General features: G+C 39.2%; 1 protein-coding gene across 1 annotated transcript in view; it reads right to left on the bottom strand.

The window, feature by feature from the left end:
- Positions 1-4,259: 4,259 nt before the first annotated feature.
- Positions 4,260-26,404, bottom strand: part of LOC121101657 — a 48,526-nt gene continuing 26,381 nt past the window's right edge. The window contains exons 3-5 of the mRNA XM_040625589.1: positions 25,955-26,198; positions 15,608-15,781; positions 4,260-4,465 (exon numbers count right to left, since the gene is read on the bottom strand). Coding sequence (XP_040481523.1) covers positions 4,452-4,465; positions 15,608-15,781; positions 25,955-26,198 — 432 coding nt within the window. The 3' untranslated portion in view covers positions 4,260-4,451. The remainder of the gene's footprint in view (positions 4,466-15,607; positions 15,782-25,954; positions 26,199-26,404) is intronic.

Here is a 26,404-nt window from a genome sequence, read left to right as displayed (position 1 = left end):
GCAAGGTTTCCTGAGCTGTCCTTCCTATCTCCATAGAAGGATTACCTCGCTTTAATTAGAGGTCTCTGACTGCGTGTGTCGTGGGAAAACATACATTTTCATCTCAATTAGGACATTGGACTTGACCCCAGTAGCTTATTAGTAAGTCCTTGTGATTTGTCATTCACTTTCCTTCTCTTTGTACTATTTCTCTGAGTTGCTTAATAAGCAGTCCTAATTTAGCTTTGAAGAAAGGAGTATCCCAACTACACCTTTGTATGTATTTGGGATCTTGTTTAAAGTTGCTAAGTTCCTTCACAGAGAGTGAACTTTCTTTAAAGGTGTGTGGAGTTGTGGTAATACCACTTAGCTTTAACATGTTTGGATTTCAGAGCCCTTTACCCACACTGGCCCCTGTGACTTCTCACGCTCCCTACCTCCTCCCCCTGCACCTCTGGAAATGGAGTCTTTCCTGTGATGAAGGTCACAGGCTGTTCAGAGACCAGCGGAGGAGAGGACTTAAGGTTGCCAGACCTCCACGCCCAGTGCTCTTTGTACGATAAGCTTCCCGGGGAGGCAGCTTTTCTACTTGGACTTAAGTTAGGTGTCTGGAGGAGGAAAAACCATCACTCCCACCTTTTCCCAAGCCCCTCACAGGTACAGGAGTTCACTTTATTTATAAGCAAATACTTATTTCAGTTATTCAATATTTTAATATTAACCCCTGCCTGATTGAATATCCTCTCATTCCATGCGTAAATTGTAAAATTGGGCTGCTTAGAATATTTTTTATTAGAGATGCCTTAAATAAACACTTAGTGGTTAAACATTTTATTATCTGTAAGGAATTAATTATTGAGATCCTGAACTGAAATCATACCAAATATCAGCTTCTTTCTAACAATGAGCTTAAAAGGTATGGTCTGTGCCAAGAGTATTATATGGGAACAGGATTTAAATAATTAAAATAAACCCCTATAGTTTTTCCTTTCTAAAAGAGATGAGTCGTTTTTCTGCTTATCTTTATGTATCTGTCAAAAAAAAAAAAGTCAAACTTCAGCATCTGAGATGCCCCATGGATTTAATCCCCTAAACAATCCCCTCCTCTCTCCCAGAAAATTAAATTAATCCATGCCCGAAAGCATAGCCCTGTTTCCTTTGCTTATTTTTGTCTCAGAGCACGTCTAATCTCTCCCTGCCTGTCTCTACTCTAATCCTGCTTATGAACCTTAACTCCCTGAGGTCGGGAAAGGATGCGGGGCAGAAATTAAAGTGTCCTGAGATAACACAACTACTTCAGATTCTTAATGTATTTTTAATATATTTTAAGACATCTCTTCACTTTTGTTGATTTTTTAAATTCTTTTCTGGAAAGAGAGCAAAGCAAACCATCAAGAAATCAATGCCAAGAACAACCAGGGCTTGGGGCGGGTGTCTGCAAGTGGAGAGCACAGTGGCTTGTCCACCATGGGAGGGAGGGTGCTGGTGAAGGGTTATGAAATCATTCTCCCGAAATGGGAGAAGGGCACTATCTTGGTTTTGATTTAAGGTGGCTATCTGAGGCGTCTTTCCTGCAGCTGTAGGATAGGGTGTGCGGGAAGCAGAGGAGGATTGACTCTGTGAGTGGGGGGAAGGGTGTGCTAGGAGATTATTCAGCTGATAGTCTATGATCCTGGTTACCATGACGTCCATCAAATCCTGTGGGGTTTTTTGTTTTGTTTGTTTTGTTTTGTACTTTTTATCGAGATCTGTAAGGTCATTGGTTTGAGAGTCTCAAAGTAAATAGATCATTTTTCCTCTACTCAGGGATGTAAAGTTATGCTTACTGTCTATGCTAAATATGTATTTCATGGGTAAAGCAAATATCCTCTCTATGTTGTCTGCCAAAGGAAGCAATCTGGCTAAGCAGGCAGCTGAGCGGATTGCCTTTCACAGCGCTGATGACCAGCCAGTTCACTCTAATATTTCAAAAGCATAATGAACACCCCACCATGAATATCCAAAATTAAACCAGTTTCCAAAACAGCACAATTCTACATTAGTAACAAGGCCCTTACAAAACAATTGCTTTACTGAGCATCCTGAAAAAAATAATAAAAAGGAAAAAATCATTTGAGAAACAAAGCAACACAGAAGGTATTTCTTAAACGAGTCATTATTTTGAAAAGGGAGACAAAAAAGAAGAAAAAATAGTTTCTTATAGTTCATGAAAGTTACCTAAGAGTTTTATTTTAGATTTCAATAGACTTCACAACTAAAATCTTGTTATATGGAAAAGTTTTGTGATACTAACTCCAAACATAAGCAAAAGTGTTAAATATATGAACTTGGTTTATAGGGCTTTCTTAATTCCGCTTTTGATAATGAACTTTAAAGAATTTCTGACATATTTGATTTCTATAGCTTTTTCTCAGCTTCTGTCAGTGGACATTCCCTGATATACATGGCAAAATAATTCTTCCGGGAGCTTTGGAGGTTATTGGACTTAGAAAGCCAGAAAAATCTTTAAGATCTAGAGGAATAAGTGGTGAAGTGTCAGGCCTGGTGACAGAATGTGGGGAAGCTAATTTGGGACTAAAGGCCATCCCAAAGGTAGTCACATAGGCATGGAATAAGTGGTCAGGTTGCTGCTAATTCAATTGTCTTTTTATATATTGTACAAGAAACAAACCAGAAGGCAACAACAAGATTATCCAGGCACTCTCCAGGGAAGGAAACAACCAGAAATGGTGTATAAACACGAAAAGGAGACTTGAAATTGGGACATCTCTCCCAACTAAGAAAACAGAACCACCTTCAGGGCTAGACTGCCCTTTGAATGGAAACTTGACCCTTTAGCTTTGAATTCAGCCTGTTGCCTCTCTAGGTCCCACGGTCAGCTCTTAATCGCTAGTGTGACCCTGGGTTTATCAATAACCTACCTGGGGGCCTCATTTTTCACATTGTTAATTGTGAATATTGGACAAGTTGAGCCCTTCAATCCCTTTTCAGAACCTCCTATCAATCATGAGGACATGACCCTAACGGAACGGCTCCCACACATGAGATGTCAGAACACGTGGTGTGCTCCTGCTGATTTGTGGGACTCCCGAGAGCCAAGACTGCTCATCTTTCTAATTCTGCCTCCTGCGACAACACAAGGGTAGCTTAAAATCCAGGTGAGCGCAGGGGTTTACACCACAGAAAAGGACAGACTCTACAAATCAGTGTTCCACTTTCTCCCTACCCAGGGGGAACGCTGTTTAACATTCACCGGCATACATTGAATGAGTTAATATATATGTAAAGTATAGTATATATGTAAAGTTCAGTTAATTTATGTGTAAAGTACAGTGCTGGTACATTGCAACGTCTATATAAGAGTCAGCTACTTTTGAAATACATCTTCATAGGAGATATTTCTTCTAAGAATTAAAATTTTAAGAAATCTACTCTTTCTGTTCATGTATTCTCTCACTAGAGGATAAAATTAAATGTAAATTCTATTATTAGGGTGTGTGTGTATGTGTGTGTGCATGTGTTTGTGTGTGTGTGTATTTTGAACAGATAACTAGGCAATTTATTCTTTTTAATTAAGTCTAATTCAGGCAGGCTACAAATATCCATAATACCAAATGCAATAAGATTTTTAAGATGTGAGTCAGAGGATTTAATTTTTGGTCTATATAATGCCAAGAAACAAACTGATTATTTTCATTGAATTGGCAACATTTAAAGGTTGTTCTGAATTCATGATGCCCCAGGTTCCCTCTAATATCTGATCTTACCACTGTCCCTTCTCTCTTCTTGGAAGACCTATAGGGCTTGAAGTTATCGTCACCAAGTCTAACACTGAGCCATGTCCTCTTTGGTATGACTTTCTCATTTTTAGTGTATGACACACACCTCCCCAACTAGACAGGACATCCTCTGAGCATGACAGCCATACTTTCTCTTCTTCTGTCTCCATGATCCAGCCTCTGTGGACACATGACAGTCAATGCTGTCCATCAATGAATTTAACAAAGCCAAGGAGTGAAGATGGTGAAGAGGAGGATTCCCTATCCCAGCCTCCTGACTACCAACTTCACTCGGATTCTCACCTTATGTTTCCACCCCACATGTGCTCATTTTCTGCCTCCTGCTTGTACTCTCACTCATGTTCTCTTTCTCTTCAACTAAGGTTGTTTAGTCACTGATGACAAGTGTAGCACCACACACCTGTTTGTAAATCCAGGACCTTATGTCAAACATAGTTACAGTTCTTCAGTGCAATCCACAGAAACTAACCATGCTTAACTTCAACCAAAATTATATTTATTCAACATTTATGTAAGAGCTTCAATGCTTGGCAGGAGAGCTGCAGATGTAAGCCCGGGACAAATAGTCAGGTCTAGGACACCTGCGGGGAACGTTTGAAGATCTTCCATAGGCACAGCCACTGCAATCTGTCAGCCCCGTCTGCTTCTCCCATGCTTGTGTTACTCTGCCCATTATTCAAAAATGCCTAGATAGAGAGTAATTGAACAGGTTACGCTATTGCCCATCATTCAAAAATGCCTAGATAGAGAGTAATTGAACAGGTTACGCTATATGCTTATTCTCCACTGTGTCTGGACAGTGAGATGGGTCTGACAGCCCATGGCAATTCTTTGACTTTTTGAGAGGTATGGAAGGGTCTGCATTTCCTCAGCAAAGCTACACACATCTCTTAAGAATTCTGGGAGGCTTCCAGATACAACTTCCCTTAAAGGATTCAATAACTACTTGATGTTTTGTTGATGATTAATGAACAGATATGAGGGTTAAGATTTGTTTTTCAAATTGATTTAGTAGGAAAGAGTATCTTTTTACAAATTTTGATGCTAATTTTTAATACTTTTCTACAGTCTTATAAAAAAACCATAAAAGAATGCCTATCGAAAATAAGAATGGGAAGATAAAAAATATTTACAATAAAATTTTATTTTAACATAAGATAACTATTAGAAACCTCTTATAAATCAGTTATTTCTGTGTCCAAATTAGGTGTGGCTATATGGAAAGCACTGAGACAATCAGCCTATGTTCTGGAACCATGATCCTCATTGCACAGGGAGCTTTGATGTGCTTTCTATGTGTATTACTGAGATTATGTTCTCAATAGGACTCACGGTTGACTATCACAAAGCCCTGGGCTAACTGAACCCATTGCTAATAGTTCCAGGGCAATTTAGGTCACATGGCTTCCATGATACCTGCAGCTCTTCTCTACATGGTGCAAGGCCATTGAGTTCAAAGGAGATTCTAAGAGGGATAGTAGGACAATCCTGGAAGAATGGGGTTTTGGTGGCATGATCTGGGTGTGGCATTTAGGCACTTATTCTTTCCTTGATCTGCACATTCGCCAAACATTTATTTAGCCTCCGGCATTTTCCCAGGCACTATGCTGGGCACTGGGAATAGAATAGGTGTAATATTTAACCAGCACACAATATGGTCATATTGATAGTTTACAGTCAGCATCTGTATTCTGATTGGTCAGAGCCTCTCCTATACTGGTTGTTAAATATTTGGAGTATCATCCTTGGATATAAAGATAAGTGGCTTATAGTTCCTTCTCTCAAGAAGCTTACCATTTGGTAGAAGGGACAGACACATAAACAAATGAAAACAAAATGTTAAAATAAGTGCTACTCTTCCCCTGATAACTTACTTTTTAGTTTGGTCTATTTCAGGCCATTTCCTGCATTTTCTCTATATATTTCATTTTCATTGTAAAAATTAAATCCACCCAGAAACAAAGTAAAGGTAAACTGTATTAACATCCAAGACATTGCTAGAACTCTTTGACCTCTGTCAAAGCAAAGTCTCTAACTCTAATAAATTCTTGGAAATGATTTATTTTCCCAGGGCTTGTACATTCATACAAGCATAACTAATTGTGTAATGAGAGACAGAGGCAGAAAATAGCAAATGAGCAGCTGTGTTCCTCTTTTTCTCAATTATTTACTATGGTGGATTTTCCTTCACCTCTAAAAACAAATAACCACCAAGAGCCTACTACGAGTCACGCAATAGATATAAATAGAAATGTTTAACAAATGTGACTCCTTTGAGAAACTGCAAATAATTTAGTATAGTTAAATGCAAAGTATGTGTGTCATGAAATACGAATCTCGGAGAAGTTAAATAATTTGCCCAGATTTGCTGATTCTCTACCTCTTCAAATAATCATTTAACAATTAATTTTTAGAGTATTGTAAGGAAAACATAGTCAAGACACACCATATCTTTATTTTTGTCTTCTGCATTTAATTTTATTGACACATCTGCCCCTCTGGATTTCTTCAGAGGAGTAGGCTAAGGCTGAATGAAGTGCTATCCCATGCAAGCTTGTATCTTCAAGAGTGACCTTAGCTCAGTTAACAAATGAAGGGAAAAAAAAGTCTACAGCATCTTTTTAGGGGGCTTTGTTAGAGTGATATGATCAGTAAGATTTTGGCTTCCCATCTTTCGCTTTTTACCTGTGGCTAATACCATCCCACCAGCACACATGCCTTTTCGAATCCTCCTGTTCATTTCTGTCATGTTTATTTTACAGGCAACGAGAGCCCGATGGAGTCAGCTAGGGGAGACTTCATGTATGCGTGAGGTCCATTTTTCAGTAGTTCCTGGTTCAGAGACGGCATACATCACAAGCAAACAGAATCTGCTTAGCAGTTCCACATGCAACACGACAATGTCAAATTCTAGGTGGTGATGTCCAGAAAAGGGTTTGGCAAGTGCAGACTGCGCATCCCATATGCTCATATGAAGAGTCACGTGGGGAACACTAGATTTCCGGTTGTTGAAAGCAGAACCAGCCTCTATCTTTAGCAGGTCATTGGTCAGAGGTGATGAAATAGTTGCAAATAAATTCCGGGTTAATATGTTAAATTTCAAACCCCAGTGAAAACGAATTACCTCAGGACATTTTCTTCTACTTCATACCTTAGCCTACAAAATGTGTATCTTCTTCACTCTTACAAATGAAGGCTATTGGCGAGTCTCCCTGCGTTAGGCATCTAGAGACTTGTTTGCTTGCTGTGAAGAGATAAGGAAGATGATTGAAAACGCTCAATCATCTTAATATTTTATAGTTTATTCAAGCTCAACTTTCTTTTATAACACAGACAACCGATATTCAGTTAAATAAACAGAAATATTATTGTTTTAAGTCAAAATTCATATTTTAAGTAAGGGTGATGGAAAAGCCTTCAAGATCTTTCACAGTTACCTCCATGTCTGTTTCTTTTGTGTACAAATGCAATTTAACAAGTATTTCTTGAATGCTTATCATTTGCTAGGAACTGTTAGAGAAGAACAGAGAGGAGGGAAGGGAAAGGGAAAGGATGGGGGGCAAACAGAGCAGAGGCTCATGGCACCCATTCTGGGGCTGGGCTTTTGTTTTCCAGATTCTATCTCTGCCACCTTTGAGCTGTGTGCTGCTGTAATTGCTCCTAAATTCCTCTGTGTCCTCAAATATAAAATTGAGACAACAACAATAATAACAACAGTAATAACCACCACGTTTCAGGAGGAATGAGTAAATTAGTATTTGCCAAGCACTAGAGCAGTGCCTGGCACACAGTAAATGCTACGTGCTTGTAAGTAAAGTCGTAGTGATTACAATAGTAGCTAACATTGGCAGAACCCAAATTTTACACCAGGCACGTGTGTTTATTAGCTCCTTTACCCTCCCACAACCCGATGAAGCTGATATTATCATTATCCCCATTTCATAGACGTGGGAGCTGAGGATTGAGGTGATCAGGTAGCTTGTCTAAGGTCACAGAGATATGAGTCAGCAACAATCTGGACTCTGTGCCTCCTGAGTCAAAGAGCCTGTGCTCTCACTTGGCTTATGGTATAGTTTATGGTAAGTAAAATAAAGGTAAGCCAACAATAAACAGTTTTATGAGTATACGATACAGTACACATAACTGAAAAAAACCCCACAAAAACCAAAACGCTGTTGGTTCAGATATACCGTATTCCAACCAAGAATTCAGTTAATACATATTTAATTTATATAACCAGTCTCTTCTCTGTTTCCTGTGTTCCTTTTAGTGAGGAGAAATTAGATTGTGGCACACCCTTTACCACACTTAACATCTTTGGGGAAAAGGTGGCATTATTTTTTAAAAGGGGTGTTTTGTGAGGATTTATTTGGCATTCTATAAAAAAAAGTTTTTTTTAGAGATTTATTCATTTATTTGAGACAGAGAGAGAGAGCTGGGGAAGAGACAGATGAAGAGGGAGAGAGAGAATTCTCAAGCACTCCCCACTGAGTAGGGAGCTCAAGGCAGGGCTTAATCCCAGGACCCTGAGATTATGACCTGAGCTGAAATCAAGAGTCAGTCACTCAATTGACTGGGCCACCCAGGGGCCCCAATTCTTTTAAATTTTTATAAAAGATTTGTATTTTCATGTTTCCTTGGTACATGTAAAAAATAAATAAGTAAATAAACTCTGACAGTAAACACAAAAGAAGCCTAAAGCTTCACTGTATGGGTTAAAAACATGTTTGTCTCCTCAAATCTGATATCAAATATCCAGGTTCACTTTTTCTTCCGCTTTTAGCCTGTTAGCATGACTCAGTGGTCTCAAGATGTCTACTCCTGTGAATGTCCCCCTGTTCACTGAAGGTGGGAAGAGAAGAGAGTAAAAAGCTTATCAAAAGCCAACGTCCTCTTACTATCATTATGGTTTCATTGGTCAGAAATGAGTCACATGACTATTCTAACTGTAAAGAGTTCTGCTAAAGTGGGCTCTTCCAGGCTCTGCAGTGAAGGTGGCCAAAGAAAAGAAGGTAGTGTTAGTCCACTGGATTCATCAGAGCCACTCCAAATGCAGTTGATTTTCTAGTATAGATGGTAAAACTTTCAGATAGATAAATATTTAGACTGACATGAATTAATTGTGTGTGTGTGTGTGAGTTCAGAATAAAGAATAAAGACAAATGAAGAGCTCTTTATGACCCTAAAGCCCATCATTTTTAAAAATAACAATATTTTTGGAATTTGTTTTTATTGAAGTAAATGTGCATATACTATAAGAGCTATGTAATACCAGGGCTTACAAATAACAGAACAGCACTTCCCTGCTCACCCCTGCATACCTTAGATGTACTGCCCATTGGCCAACATTTTCCACCTTTACTAGTCTTAATGGTATTTAACTCCACACTGCTCAGTAATACGCTTATACCATTGTTCCTTCTAAATTTGAACCTGAAGTTAAAATTAATTAAAAATTGCATGAGGAACACACAAATTTACATTTCTATTGTAAAAGATTCAAACAGTAGTGAAGTTCATTTACTAGAAAAGTAAAGTTCCCTTTACTTCCCCCAATCCTACTACCCAAGCCATTTTTTTCACTTTTATGTTGATTTATTCATTTTTACTTTTTATAATGAATAATTTCAAACACAACAAACGCAGGAAGAATATCACATTGGACCTCTATAGCCACCTCTCAGTAGTCTTTGATAACACCTCTGCTTTCGGGTATGACAAGGTGTCCCAGGCTCACCCTGTACATTTTTTACACCAGACCTGACATCAGACCTTTCTCCAAGAAGCTCTCCCTTTTCCTGGAATATGGTGTGTAAAGACTGAGCAATATCTATGGAATTCTTCTACATAGATGAGAGGATTTTGCTCTCTTATGTCATTCCCTGTCCATTAATAGCTATATCATAATTTTGGGTTAAATCGATATTCACTGGTTACATTATTATGATCATTTAATTTCTTTCACACAATGTGTTGTGATTACATTTCTATTCTTGTACAACTTTCTGACTTCCTCCTGAGTAATTATTATTCTTTTTTTATTTGCTTAGTTTTCTATCTACTTTGTTCTGTGTATTTGTTCTACTCAATCCCCCAGCTGTTTCTTAATGAACTTTTCCTCACAAATATATCAGAAAATCTATCACCTCCATCTTTCTTTATTATTTGTTTTCTTCTGGACAATTCTTCCAGTCATTCTGTTCTAGTCTATTCTGGTTGCTTTCTTGGCCTACTCTAAAGCTATTACCCTGAAACTTTTTTTCTGTCATCAAGGGCATTCCCTTGGATGTTCTTCCATGTTAGATCTCCTTCTCTTCCTTTGGGATATTGTGTCTTCCTCTTTCTTGGTAGGTTCCCTGAATTTGGTGGAGAATATGCTCCAGGAACTCCCAAGGAAACTTACAGAACTGGAGTTCCAAATACCTTGGTGAAATCTGAAAGACCTTGGATGTCTAAAAAGGTGTTTATTCTACCATCGTTCTTGATTAGTAGCTGGATTGGATATGGAGTACAAGACTGAAAATCCTTTTCACAAAGAACGTGATCAGGTTGCCCCATATTTTTAGTGTTGTCCCTAGTTTTTAGTGTTGTCCTAGGACTACAATATTATTCTTATATCTAATCCTTGATAGATGACTTTTTTGTTTTCTCCAAAGGTTTTGGGATCTTCTCTTCATTCCTGGTGTTGTGAAATTTCATGACAATGATCCCTGTCTACATCATTTTTGGGGGTTGATCATTACATTGTGTACTCTGTAAGTCTGTTAATCTGGATTTCAAGTTCTTCAGTTCTGGGAAGTGTTCTTGACTTATGCCTTTTATAATTTCTTTTCATCTGCCTTCTTTCTTCTTTCAGGAACTTCAATTATAGATATTTGACCTCTCTATTGGTGTTCTTTAGGTTTATCTTTAAGTCCTTTCATTGAATATTCTTCTGCTATAATATACATGTATATATTTATTTATTTTCTAAGAGCATCTACTTGTAGTGTTCTTTTCTTAAAAAATAGAAACCTCTTGTTCCTTAATTCAATATCCAATATTTCCTGAAGATACATAAATATATACATTTGAATAGTTTATCATTTACATGGTTTCTGTATATAACCACGCAGTATATATCTGATGAATAGAGTATAAACAAAATTATTTAAGTGTTAATGATATTTAAGTCAACATTATCAAGCATTTCTAATTTGGAGAAAGAGAACTCTTCCAAAGCTAACAAAATTGGTAGTTTATACAGGAAGGGATTTGCTATCTATGGAAGAAGCTTTGTGGTTTTAGTAAGTCATGGTTCAAAGGAGCAATTATAAAAGTGGCAATGCCATGTCCCATTATAATTTCTCCTTTGAAGAAGATGTGATTGTTGCATAACATAGGGCAGTGATCCATGGATTGCCTGCTTGATTACACAGGTATGGTGAAGCCCTGCAGTGAATTAGTATGTATCGTTACTGACAGGCTTTAATCTGGAGATTGGTGATACAATACAGTCTTCCAGCTCTCTATAAATTTATCAAGGGGTTCACATCAAAGAGGAGGTGGTAGTTATGATAATTTAAAAACTTCTATCAGTTTATATTTAACAAATAATAGAAGAAACTGTTTGCCATGGTATGATTTTTTCTTTTAAATTGCTCTTATTTCAGTCTCCGAGGACATTTGGATGCTTCCTTTATTCAAAGAACTACTCCTGTGTCCACAATACACTTGGTATTCTAGATCCAGCTGCATACAAAATGGCACGTTCGTTTTAAAAATTTCAGCAAAATTTAGCCTAGGAACCATTCTGTACTGATAAGATAAAGATCTCTATTTATGGGCATCATTCAATGCTTTGTTGTACTCTGGATTTTCTCAGCGACCTCTTCCAACATGTAAATCCATTCTCAGACAATTCCTTACGTGAACAAAGACAGTTCCCTATACTTAATTTATTCTGCATTTAGATGACAAACTTCTTGAGAGATTATACTTGGCTTTAAAAAGACAGAATTGCTATTTCCTACTAAATACCAAATCTAAGTGATCATTTTCTTTGCTTATTTTTTACATCCTAAAACATTTTCATCTTTTTTTCATACATTTTCCTTAACTTCTGAGCCCTCAATTTTCTAGGCAAAACAACTGCTCTCTCTATAGCAATGCTAGTGTCCCTTGCCATCATGTTGGAATAGCACCTATCAAAAATAGGGCTAACTGAATTTAAATTAAAAAAGAATAGGGACAGTTTAGGTTGCTGGAGTTGTGTGTGTGTGTGTGTGTGTGCGCTCGCGCTGCTCACTGGTGCATAGCTGGAGATCCCCGCTGACCTTTCACCTGTACTGAACCCAGAGACAGGACCCATGGCTTCCCTGCTTCTATATATTTTAAGGAAGCCCCAGAGAAATCTGAATTTGAATCTCAGCTTTACCACTTAATAGCTGTGTGTCTTAGTTTACTCATCTATAAAATAGAGATAATATTTCTTTCCTTATCAAGACAGTATGTGAGGACCAATGAGGTCATGTGTATAAAGTGTCTAGCATAGCAACAGGAAATTGCTAAACCCCCATCAGCTGAGTAAAGAAACCGTATGCTTTTTCTAGGCTATTTTTTTGAGTACAGAGCAATATTGAGAAAGACCTACTTCAACTCTTTTTAGTGGCATATTCAGACTACAGCAGGAAATTACCCAAGTTGTCAGAAACTACTAGCTGCAAATAATCTCTTCTCATGAAGAACAAGTAGAAAATCTGGCAAGAGAAATGGAGAAAATTTTCAGTTGGAGAAATTTGTCTCTTCAACATACCAACCTTGTTTCTATCTTTTTCACCGGCCCTTCCTTCTGCTAGAAAGATGTTTATATGACTGATGTTTATATGACTGGCCTCTGTCGTTCCAATCTTAGATTAAATTTAAATTCCTCAGAAAGAGTTAGTTCCTGACCACACAACTCAAAGTATCCGCAATCACAATCTTTTGTTCTTGTTTACTTATTTTACGTGTTAATGTATGTCTCCCCGCAGAATGTAAGCTTCTTGAGAGCGGGTGCTCTGCCCGTCCCGGTCACTGAATCCCAACAAGTCGGACACACATGCAGTTGCTACATAACAGATATTCAAAAATATTTGTTGAATAAATGTTTCAATGGGCAGACCTTGTTTTAACATTAAGAAAGCCAAGCGCAGAAAGGCAGTCATTGACTTAATAGTGATTCAGCGCTCTATGTATGAAGATGCCACTTACTGATGATTGTGAAGCAGATGTTCAGTAAGTGTTTGTCAAATAAATCAAAAGGCCAGTTGCCAGTTTCGTTTGTAGTTGATGGTAGAGCCATAGACATGGAGAATGTGTTTTAGAAGCAATTTATCTATGGCCAGCCTCAGGCTGAGGCAGAATATAGTGAACAGATGTCAAGGTCTTTCACACCCGAGGAGTCAGTACTCACATGTGGCCTCATCATTACCTGGGCACCTTCCCCTGGGACATCTGTCATGGGCTCAATGCTTTTAGCAGCACCTGCGTTCTGTTCTTCCCTTCTATCGATCAAAACTCATCTACCATATGTTTCTTTCCCATAGAGTCTTGTTCAACATACAGTGCTTTCAACGGTGATGGATATTTCCCCCTCTCTGACTTCTCATGCAGCCAGAATAATAAAATAAATTAGAATGTATTTTAATATCACTCCCTTGTTTATTGTGTAATAATGGAATAGTGGACTGGTTTAAAAACAGCCAACAGAAAGCAGAAAAACAGTTTAGTAAAAAATCAAGAATGGGCCAATATCCATTAAAATACTGGAAGAGGAGCATGTTTTGGGCCCATCTCCACTGAGAGAGAAATTCCATTTCACTGGCACCCCACCACATCCATTGTCTGAAGGATGCGTTGCTATTGAGTTACTAAGTGAGCTGGAGTGATTATTGAGCCTTTGAAATTCCTATGAGAGCAGCCAATCATCGTTAACATTAGGACTATGGTATTAGTGGGGGGAAAAAGCTTTAGCATTTTTTATTGGCTTGATTGAGGAACTGGGTAAATATGCAAACGTTATACATTTTTCTGATTTGCTTAATAATAATATCAAACATTTATTGAGTAGTTAATATGCATTCAGCATTTTTGTAAGTGCTTAGCATGTGTTTTTTAAATTTTGCCTCTGTTTTACAGGAAACATTTACAGGAGGCCAGAAAGGTTAGTTAATTTTGGCAAAGGTCATTCAGATAATAGAAAGCAGAGCCAGAAATTTGATCCCAGCTCATTTGAGTCCTTATTCTGAGCACTTAATCCCTGAACTACTCTTGCTCTGGTCAGGGTGTGAATGAGAAGTGATTGCTAGCCGACCAAAAACACAATAGGAATTGTCTCCAAAGAATTTCTCCAGAAGTACTCCTTCCCCTTGCCATAAGTAATCCACGTGATAAGCATAGTTCAAAAGTTATCAAAAATAATTATCACAAAAGAATTAATTCTTTATAAGAAAGGCATATCTTACGAAGTATAATTTCAAAGAGGAAGTACTGTACTTTGTCAATTGTTCACTTTCTAGAGAGCTCTCATGTTTTATTTTTCTAGGTGGATTTTTCCATCTATTACCACTAGATGGTGTGTGGATTATGCAAACACCCCAAATCTCTTGAGAGGAATTAGCCCAAAGCAAAAAGAAGAAAAATTCAGCAGAGAAAGATAAATGTGGAATTTGGACGCTGTGAAGATAGTAATGCCTGACACCGTGGCTTTCTAATTGTGGGAGCCTGTTTTCTTCTAGATCCTTTTTCCTTTCAGAACGAACATTAATAGTTACTTAATCTGAGTTAGAGAAGATTTGAATAATAGTCAAAAGCTGCCTGAGAGTTTTTTCTCAGGAAACTATATACTGTAATCGTAACCAGAGTTGGCATTTTGAAAAAGATATTGAGGAACAAATTCTAATACAGCAAACAACTGCTTCCTCTAATTGTAATATGTGTTTTCTGGAATCTACTACGATCTGAAAATAGTTATTTCTTCCTAATTGTCTTCAATTAGTCTGTAATAAAAGTGGTCATCGATAGCCAGTTAACCACTTTCTAGCAACCATGTGACCAACCAAAATTATGGTATTGTACAATTCAGGGTTGTTCAATGAATAGGACCAAAAATTCTTGGGAATTTCTTGAGAATAAATGTTAAAACTAAAGGGAAGTCACTTACTCTTTTTGAACTTTCACTTCTGCAAAATGAAAAAGTAATTCACCAAAGCTCTTTGCAGACAGGTCTATTACATCTAAATAAAAAAAGAATAATACGGGTGCTTGTGCTCACAAACGCACATATATACAGAGACGCCCTGTGTTTTAGTTCTAAACTAGATTTATGTTCTGTTTCCACATTAAGGGTACATGACAACATTATATTTGCTGCAGGAGGAAGGAGAATGAAGCATCATTTACATAGGTGTGGCGGTGGTTGGAATTAAGTATTGTGCAAGGGAGTACTACTACATGACCTATCTTTCACAAGTTATTGCAGATCCTGTTTGTGAGGAAATGATGCTGATGAGACTGTAAGTAGTAACGATACTTCTAGATTGATTGGTTATGTTTCACCATATGAAGAGTTATTTCTCTAATTTTTTTCCTTGAGTAAATATATTTGATCAACTCTTAGCTGTTAAACCCTAAAAATACCCAGTTGTCATTTTCATTTCATTTTGGACTAGGTTTAGGTTTTCGGATTAAAATCAAAATTGAAAATGACCCAATAATTACAAACACGGGGAGGAAATAAATATGTTCATGAAACAGCCCTGTTATCCGTGATGCTTATTTCCACGCTTAGATAAAACCAGAGTACTTACAGGGTTTGCTCCCTTCTCCTGGGCTGCCATTTTCGGTCCTGTGCTGGAAGGGGGCGCCAACACTGCATAGACGAGAAACAGCATGGTCACTGGGGGAGAGGCACGTCTCTTCCTCTTCTAGTGGTATCGAAGTGTAGGATCCTCTGTGAAGACACACCATTCTTTTTTGGTAACCTGCAAAACCAAGTTTGGCTTCATGTTGATTACATTCACTCTGCTGTATTTTATAGGCAACTGTTGCCACTCACTATTTTATTGTAACATTGGTCCTATAGTCTTAAGATTATCAGCCAATTGCCAAATACAGGTATCTAGGGTGACTTTTGCTTTCTTGCTTACTTTTCTTTTTTTTTAAATGGCTTTCTTTCTTTCTTCCTTTTTTTTTTTTTTTAAAGATTTTATTTATTTATTTGACACAGAGAGAGAGACAGTGAGAGGGAACACAAGCAGGGGGAGTGGGAGAGGGAGAAGCAGGCTTCCCACTGAGCAGGGGGCTCCACAAGGGGCTCCAGACGGGGCTCCACAGGGGGCTCGATCCAGGACCCTGGGATCATGACCTGAGCTGAAGGCAGACACTTAACAACTGAGCCACCTAGGTGCCCCTTACAGCAGCTTTCTAAGCAATGTGGACTAGGGAAGGGATGTGAAATGTAGTAGATGAGTAGAAAAGAGATAGGAGATCAAAGAGCCACCTGCCTTTCTTCTCTCTGAAGACTTCTGATATTTACAGTCAACCCATTTTTGCATTCAGTATCTCGAAAGGTCTGGTGGAGCCAACCTCTACCTACTTAATCATCAGTCTCACTTCCATCTGTTCATAAATGGGTCAAGACATGCTCCAGGTGGAGTTGTGCTGGATAACCTGTTTAGTACAGAACATGGATAGTATCCAGTAAAGTTTTTAGGGTACATTAATGGATGCGTAAATGGTTATTCATTTATTTTACAAGAGTTTTACTCCTAGAAAGAAATCAATCCTTAATCAAAAATATAAAGAACATTTGTTTATATCGTGTTGGTCATTTTATATCAGAATATGATGCTTTATTTTCAGCAAAAGTGATCAATATTAAGCCTCTGTAGTTCTCTTTAAAACTTGGGGAAAACTAATTTTTCAGAAAAAAGGATTAACATGTGGTTTCAGAGTTGGCAATAGTTTGGCATCAAGTACCTGGGTGTTGTAGATAGAAGATAAGGAAAAAAGACTTTTTAGATGCCTTTTAGAGCCACCTTGGTATCTCAAATCTTGAACAATTAAGTTTAGTTTATAAATGAAAACTAGTGTTCCAAGAACCTATGTATATCATTTGGCATAATCTGGCTGTGTTGAAAATGCCCTCTTTTCTAAGGAAATATAAGCGGTGAACTCTGTGACCTGAATAAAAACAGCAAGACTATCTTTTACTTACAATCTCTTGGGACCACACACTATAACTTTTGTGGCCATTCACCAAGTGGGTCACCCAGGGCCTCCAAAATGGAAAAGATTGATCTCTACAGTGCTGGAAAATAAGCCAGGTGATAGGCACACTATGGCCATTATCACACTTCCATAATATCATTGGTTAGGGTTAATAAAAAACAACAATGATAGTTGAAAATTATTTGCATAAGGAAAACATTACTAAGAAAATAAACAGACCAATCAACACAAACAGTGGCTAGTCAAGGAAACACCTAGCAGACAAATCCTAAGAAACTCCTCTAGTACTCTTAATCATAGGAAACAAACTGAGGGTTGCTGGATTGCGGGGGGGAGGGGGGGCTGGATTGTGGGGGGATGGGGTAACTGGGTGATGACATTGGGGAGGGTATGTGTTGTAATGAGCACTGGGTATTATGTAAGACTGATGAATCACAGACCTGTACCCCTGAAACAAATAATACATTGTATGTTAATTAATTGAATTTAAATAAAAAAATAAAATAAAAGAGAAAAAAAAAATCCTCAAGTTACCAAGTCTGGGAAAGATAGGTCCATAAAGGACTATTCCTGTGAACTTTTTGTAAAATGTTCCTTAGGGTATGCCCATGTAGGATCATTTCCTCCCACCCACCTCACTCCTCACTATGGTATGCTCTCATTTGGGGTGGTGGCGGGAAGTGGTCAGCCCCAGTTGAACACTAAATTAGATGAGATAGTGAGCTGTCTTGCTTAGAGTTGGTTAAATGGAAGACATGCGGCTGTGGAACTTTGAATCCTAAAGGATATAGATGATATATTGATGCGAATAAACCTACTGGCTGCCTTACCTTCTAAGGTCTGGACGACTTCTTTTTAATTTCTACTGCATATTTCATTGACTTCGTATGTAAAGAGAGTGAGAGGAAGCCTGTAAAGAAGGTACTTCATACACTCTAACGAGGGGTTTTGGACTTAGTATCTCCAACTTGATCTAAGCTCTCTCAAAAACATCACTTATTTTTAATAGAGTTTTAGATCCCCCCAAGTTTTAAAAAAACAAAAAAGAAATGTACCACTAAAATGCACGGAAACCAAATGAACGTACCAGAGAGACCGCAAGGTTTACAATTCTTTTCACTCTAATGATATGATTTTTTAAAAAAGATTTTATTTATTTGTCAGAGGGAGAGAGAGAGAGAACAAGCAGTGGGAATAGCAGGCACAGGGAGAAGCAGGCTTCCCGCTGAGCAAGGAGCCTGACATGGGACTCCATCCCAGGACCCTAGGGTCATGACCGGAGCCAGAGGCAGACGCTTAACAAATTGAGCCACCCAGGTGCCCCTCCACTGATGTGATTTTAAAAACAGGAATTTATTTTGTAGATAACCATTGCTATGAATATATTAATTTCATAGTTTTTTCATTTTTAAATCTCTTTTCGCCTATATATTTTGATATATTATTTTCTTGGTAAGCATCATAGATTTCCTCAGCACTATAATCTCTGGGGATATTGGTAGCATTGCCATGATCATTGTAAAAGAACATGTAGGATCTTTGCCACATGTGAGATCACTGCACAAGTCACGTAAATGAATTTTTCCCCCTTTCAGAAATTCCTTGTCTAAGAGATTTGCCATATAAGACATGGGGGGGGGTGTCTTCACTGATGGTTTGTAATCATCAATGGCAAGATTATTTTCCTATGCTTGGTAAAATACATATTATTAATTTACTTTGGATTATATTTGGTAATTTATGTAGTTTTACAGAACATTTTTTTAAAAGATTTTATTTATTTATTTGACAGAGATAGAGACAGCCAGCGAGAGAGGGAACACAAGCAGGGGGAGTGGGAGAGGAAGAAGCAGGCTCATAGCGGAGGAGCCTGATGTGGGGCTCGATCCCACAACGCTGGGATCACGCCCTGAGCCGAAGGCAGATGCTTAACTGCTGTGCCACCCAGGCGCCCCCACAGAACATTGTTTAAATTTATTACCTAAGTAATGGTCAAAAGATATTATTCACTCTTTTATACATGAGCAAACTGAAGCTTGGAGCAGAAAGGAAGTTTACTTAAGATACACAGATGGCAAGCAGCAGAGCCAAATGTAGAATTATTTTGTCCACATTTCATGTGCAGCATATTGGGATTTGCAGAATAAATATAAGACATGGTTTCCGCCTTTAAGGAACTTGTAGTTTAGTTGGGAAAATGATGGATGTCATGAAAGCAGCTTGTACGGATAGTACATGGAGCACGGTCCTCAGACCATATAGCCTTTGAAGCTCATAGAAACCTGTTTCTTTGAATTGAATAAAGTTGTGTGTAACTATAAGACAAAAATATTTTGACTGAGAAAAGGTGCTGTCACAGACATCTGTTGTCTAAGGGTCTCAGAGATGATTTGAGATAGTCTGTTAACTTAGATTTACCTCCACCCAAACATATAGCATCCGTAGGACCATGTGTCTTCCCAACCACCACGTAGCACGCACTGTAAGTACACAGGGAAAGCCAAGGTGCGTCCTTGAGGAGTGCATCCAGCTTCCCAGTACTAACCAGTCTGTGGAAGGACCACTAGCATGGTGCTGTCAGCTACATCGATTGCACATGCTACTCCGAGTGACCTCAGGCTCCCGGGCCTGTAAAACCACCAGCCGGTGCTTACTATTCAGCTGAGCTATTAAGTAGAGTACAAAAGTAGGGACAAGATTTGCAATCTGTTAATGTTTTCTTAAGATCTTGTTAAGTAAGGGCTAAATCCATCATTAATGGAAGTAATAATAAATTAGGTGCTGTAATTAGCAGTCCAAATGCGTACCTTTGTAAAAGGTTATCTTTAATGTCTTTTTTTTTTCATTAATGTAATTGTGTGTTTTGGATAATCATAGCTGAGGGGGAGAACTGGGAATTGCAAAAGTAAGATTGCTTAGTCAAACAGAAACGAACGTACTCCAAATAAGCCACCACGTAATTAATTAGAATATTGTTGGAGTAGTTAAGATCTTTTGGAGGGAAAAGAGACAGACAGTTTAAAAGTAATTTTTAGTATTTTCCATTTATGGAGATTGGGTACATAAAGCACACCCACAGAATTTGGCATGTAGTGGGTATTTAAAAAAACATTCCAGCCCTTATGAAGTTAGTGTTTGTGATAATCAGAGAATGTAAATCTTCTATCATTGGCTTACTAAAGCTTCTTTGTTCCCAGAGCCTTCCATGCTTCAGTGGGGCTCTTATCTCATTGTATACTAAGGCTGACTTGATTTGTCTCACTTCTCAGACTTGGAGCTTCCTTTCTTTTTTTAGAGAGAGAGAGAGAATGTGCAGCCACGAAAGGGGGAGATTGGAGGTGGGGAGAGGGAGAGGGAGAGAGAATCCTAAGCAGGCTCCACGCTCAGTGTGGAGCCTAACACAGGCTCTGTCTCACAACCCGAGATAATGACCTAAGCCAAAATCAAAAGAGCTGATGCTCAACCGACTGAGCCACCCAGGCGCCCCAGACTTGGAGCTTTCTTAAGAAGAGGACCCTGTATTACTCATCTCTCTTTCCCTGGCAACTCACATCATTTGGCAGGTAATATGTTCTAAATAAGTACTTGTTAAATTTGTTGATTCCAGTTTTTTTCTGTTCATTATTTCATACTGACCATCTGATTTCAACTAATCGAGAGTCAAAATTGAATCTGTTTTGATAAGAACAGCATCATTTCCTACCTATGTTATCTCCACAGCCTACCTACTTTTATCTCTCCGGCTTTCTTTGGCTTCCCCACACCGCTCCTCCATTACCAGAAACTCAATCCTCATGATGCCGTCTTTCCAAAACAAGATTTGATTCCATCATTCTCTTGCTCAGAAATTTCTCATGCTTTCACATTCCCTCTGGGTTAAATATCTCAACTCCTTTTAATGACATGCAAGGCCTTTCCATGAGTAGACTCTTATTTTCCTCTCTAGTTTCTTCTGCTACTTATCACGTTTACTTTACACTCTAACTATACTGCATCTGTGTTGCATTTCCACGTCTCTGAACTTTTTTGACCCTGGAACATCTCCCCGAGCCCCAACACACACACACACACCTTGCTTTTCTTGCTTCTTACCTGTTCTTCATCCTGCAGCCTGATGGTTAGCTCTGTTATGAATCTTTTCCTGATTCTCTCAGCAGGCTTAGGCTCCTTTCTTTTGCCCCCTCCGTGACTCGTCCTGGCCCAGGCTTACACATATCTCGTTAAATCACATTTCTGATTGTACTAAAATTGTGGGTTTGCCTGTCTATCTTCCCTCAAGGTGATGGGCTCCTTGAGAGTAGGGTAATATTTGGCCTGTACTAGTAACTCAAGACATATTTGTTGAATGAATGAATGTATGAAGAGTGAATGCATCTGATAGGTGGGATTATAAAAACGTCTTCATAAAGTCAGAAAATCAAAAAGAAAATAAAAACCTTGTAATCTGGATATTTGTTGAAATGACTGATATTCCAAATCATGGTGGTAAAGGCAGCAATAAAAGGAACAAAAAGTATCAAGAATTCAGTCCTTTCCCAGAGGCACATAAACCAGATGTCCTAACACTTTTTTTTCCCCTCTTACTTTCTGCTTTAAGAAAGAAAGAGACAGGACAACACAGCCCACAGGAAATTTTCCATGACATTAAAGAAGATCACGAAAGCTGCTCTGCAGCTGGTGAGATCAGTGAAAATAAACTCGGTGACTTAATGTAAACTGTCACTTGCTTCTACAGAAAAGAAACATGGTACAAGTGTTCGTGGAAAATGGTGCAGCCTGCTGGGGGTCCATACTGGTTTCTGCTGGGGGTCCATACTGGTTTCTGAGGACTGGGTCTATATCTGAGCCATCTTTGTTTTCCTGCTCGTGCCTGACACAGATCGTGTCTATGTAGTGGGTGTTTGTGAAATGCAGGAGGACAGGAATAATCTGACCTGTTATCTTAGAGGCATCGGATAAGTAACCTAAAGAGCATTGGATATCGTTTTGGTCTCTGGATTCTGGTACCTACGTGATACGAATGCTGGTGGGAGCTCGTCACTAAAAACAAACAAACAAAAACAAATTAAGTGGTTACTAAAAATGTATAATGTCTACCAATGCTATAAACATGAGAAGGAAAATGGACCTGGCCAAAGGTATTTTAAAAATGAGGCTTCTTGTGTGATTAGAAACATCATGTCCCATCATGTGTCTGCTGCTTTGCTCGATCTTATTAACTTTGGGACAGAGGGTGGGAAGCCACGGCAGCTTTCATCTCGTGCGTTCAGCCAAGAGCCTGTCTCAGCCCTGGAAGCAGATGGTTTTCTCCTTTCCTTTCACCAAAATCTTTCATCCAACTACCCCTTTTCAATTCTTCTTAAAGTCTGTTATTATTCACCTAACTTATTCAACAAATATTCATTGAACACCTACTCTGTGCCAGCCTCTCTTCTAGTCTCTGGGGACACAGAAGCTTCCCTGCTATTTCTGACCTCAAGAGTCATGCAATCTAGTCCTGCAAGATCAATGATAAACAAATAGTACATCGTGTGCCAGCGTGAGTGTGCCTGTGTGCGAGCTTGTGCGTATATGCGTGTGTGTGTGTGTAAGACTTATAAGGGGCAGGAGGCAAGGGCTATGAGGCTGGAGGGACAAAGAATCTTTTAGACTGGATTTTCAGGGAAGATTTTCCAAGGAGGTAACATCTTATCCCCCTGTTCGCTTCCATCCGTGTGACTGACGCAGACTCTAGCTTAGATGGACCTGACGCTCATAGCAATTCCTGCTGCGTCAGTTTCTGCTTTCCTCATCCTCCCATGGCTGCCATCCATTTCTATAGAAAAAAACAATTCTCTTCCCATGCCTGCAGTACTTCATGAAGCCACAAAGAAAATCAAATAGCTACAGCCAAGAGTCTGAGGGCCCCAGGATACACACACATACACGCACACGTGCGCACACACACACACACACACACACACTCCAGAGCCATTTTTATGTCAGTTAAGTGAATATTATGAAGATTAAATGAGATAATGCTTTAAAATATTTTGTGCGGTGCTTGATAACTAGTCAGTACTCAATAAATATTAGATATTATTATTATAATCAAGGCCTTTATTATTATCTCATAGACATTTGTAAAGAGCTTGCTGGATGTCTAATTCTTTGAAATACTCCTATTTAGGCATCACATTCTCCAAGTGCTTCCTGCGTGCAGAGCTGTGGTAGGTGCTGTGGGGACCAGCAGAGTACTGGAAAAGACAGAGCTCCTCTCTCTTCATCGCTCATGAGACAAAGCGAGCAGCACCAGTATAAGAGAAATGTGGAGGAACCTTCTCTTTACAAAGCAGCCTCATCGGAAGCACCAGTGAAGACAGCCAAATGAGAGACGCAGCTCTTTCAGGGAAGATGATTAAAATGTTGTCTCCTAGACCATTTCATCTCTTAATCATAACTCTCCCTCCCGTGGAGAAGCATAAAATCTTGGAAACACAGTAGGAGGTCATTCTGTTATTTACCCACTTTGAAAATGGGGAGAGGGGCGCCTGGGTGGCTCAGACAGTTAAGCGTCCAATTCTTAATTTTGGCTCAGGTCATGATCTCAGGGTTGTGAGGTCAGGCTCTGAGCTGGGGTGGAGCTTGCTTAAGATTCTCTCTATTCCTCTCCTTCTGCTCCTTCTCTCTCTCTCTCTCTCTCTCTCTCACTCTCTCCCTCTAAAAAAAAAAGGAGAAAAAAAGAAAAAGAAAAAAGAAAAAAATAGGGGAGCTAACTTACCTACTAGACAAGAGGTAAGTACTCAAGGAGAATTTGGGGTGATTCAAAGTGACTCTAATGTATTTGTCATATAACCATTTTCTTTCTGGGTTTGACTCATTTGCAATTTCAATTGGGATAGTTTGTCACAGACAGAAGAAAACAAGATTTGTGATTCAAACGTTTCAATCTCTATGCCAACGGGGATCTAGAGTTTTCAACATATTAATGAGAAATGGTAGAACTTACCAGAGTGGCTATATTCCGATAGACCTGCTCCAGAAATTCTGCTGATGAATTTCTGAAGCTGAACTACTACTTTGATTTGTAATTTACTTTTTTTTTTAAAGATTTTATTTATTTATTTAACAGGGAGAGAGATAGCCAGCGAGAGAGGGAACACAAGGAAGGGGAGTGGGAAAGGAAGAAGCAGGCTCTCAGCAAATCAGGGAGCCCGATGCGGGGCTCGATTCCAGGACCCTGGGATCACGCCCTGAGCCGAAGGCAGACACTTAACGACTGAGCCACCCAGGCGCCCCTGTAATTTACTTTCTTCTTAGTCTCTATGTTTTCGTTATTCTTCCTTGTAACAAGTCACCCCAAAACTTAGTAGCTTAGGACAGAAATATTTCTTATCTCTACCATTTCTGTGGGCCAACTGTTTGGGAAGAAGGGCTTGGCTGGGTGGTTCCAACTCTGGGTGCTCATGCAGGTGCGGAGGATAGGACAAGCTGGGACTGGAGCCACTGGCTGTCTTCGTGTCATCCCAGGACTTGTTGGGTGATCTTTCTGTGTGGGTTAAATTGGGCCTCCTCCTAGCATGACTGCCCTGGGGCAGCTGGCTCCTCGCAGGGCCGCTCAGGACTCTGGCATGAATATTCCAGTTCACAAGGTGACATAGGCTGAGAAGTGACACCGCATCGCTCCTGCTACCTTCTGGTGCTTACAAGTACGTCACCAGCCTGCCCATGTTCAGGATTGAAGGGGGAGTCGCTAGGTCCTCGAGGAGAGTTTGGGATGGGAGATAATGTTGGGGTTGTCCTTGGAGAATACCAGCTGCCACAGCGCTGAGAGCAGGATGCAAGAGCAGGCTTAGCCTCGGAGACTGCCAACTTCTTGACGGAATGAGAATGCGCCTTCTAGCATTGGTAGTTGGAAACTAAAAATAAGAAGTCAAGGAGGCCTAGCTATCAGGTCATGAAACACTGAAGGGGAAATACAACCTTTATTCTGCTTTCTTTTCTTTACTACTGCCATGTATTATTCTATCATGAAAAATAATGATCCCAGATCTTTGTAATAGCATCAGCATTTCAAACACTGACAACAGACCTAAAAAAAAAAAAAAAGTTGATTCTGAGAAGTTTTATCCTGCTGCCTGAAAGAAGAAGCAAAAAAGCAAAAAAATGGAGACATCTTATCTCACAGTCACAGGAGGAAAGTGAGAAAACTGTGCATATATTATGGGATACCATAGAGGGCTGAAACTGGGGCTTGAGTCCTTGGTTTATGCTTTGTGCTTTGCTATTTTCAAAATGTTTTTGTTCTGGTGGGGCTGATTGGAAATGTGGCGGAAACCACACATTCCTGAATTATGAATTAATATAAATCAACTTTCAGATATGGGACTCTGTCAGTTGAAAAATGAATTAAAATAGGGGATTATGTGTTTCTTTTTCATCCTATGTGAGTATTTCAGCCTCTCCTAGTAATTGTGTTCAGGATGACTTGGAACATATGATGCTGTGGAATTCAGTTCTAGTAATAGACAACTACCAATATACTTCTGATCTCGATGCGAGGAATCAGTATTTGTCATCTATTTCATTCCATTCTGATTTCGAATGTGAGCCCGCCTCATGCGTGCTCAGGAGAAGGCATACTCTCCCACAACAAATGGTCCACTTAGATTGGTTTCTGGCCCCAATTTGCTTCCAATGTTAGCATAGTATTTACTTTAAATTTTCAAACCATGTTTCCAATATGGCTTTAAATTCTCTCCACGCCCCCCCCCCATTGAAAGAAGGAAAATATCTAAAATGGGTGCAAAAATTTGTGGAAGGGGTTGCGCTAGTTTTTCATCCTGCTTGCTGAACTTTAAGCCCTTCTGCTTTTTAGAAAGATTCTTGGGCGCAGATCCAAAGAAAGGCTGCCCTCCAAATGAGTGAAATAAGTCCGTCCTTACCTGTGGGATAAATGCCTTGGGAAGCAAACACTGCCTGGGTAGCAGGACAGTCCCTAGAGTCTCCCTGCTCCTGCGGCAAATAACCCCGGAGGGAGAAGCAGACATCAGAGCTCGTGGAAGCAGAACCATGCGTCCAATCAGCAGAGCACTTCACAACTTTCCCACCCTCTTGTAAACAGAGAACCTCGGGGTTTTTCTGCAGTAGTTCTTTTTTTTTTTCTCTTTTTTTTTTTCTGCAGTAGTTCTACCTCGGAGTGGAGTATGGCTGCTTGGCATTCCACTCTGAGAGTCTGAATGGTCTCTTAGCGCAGATGGTTTGTAGGAGCTTTCTTCCTGAAGCCAATACGGTCAGAAATTTGCTCCAAAAGAAAGTGAGAATGTCAACAGCAGTAATGTCTTCATTTTATCTTATTCAAACCTACTTGTATGTAAGCCCAGACCATTTTCTTC

This window comes from Ursus maritimus, unplaced genomic scaffold, assembly GCF_017311325.1.
Source record: "Ursus maritimus isolate PB19 unplaced genomic scaffold, ASM1731132v1 scaffold_9, whole genome shotgun sequence".
Taxonomy (NCBI): domain Eukaryota; kingdom Metazoa; phylum Chordata; class Mammalia; order Carnivora; family Ursidae; genus Ursus; species Ursus maritimus.
The sequence above is the reverse complement of the archived record's forward strand: the minus strand, read 5'-3'. Positions and strand labels throughout refer to the sequence as shown.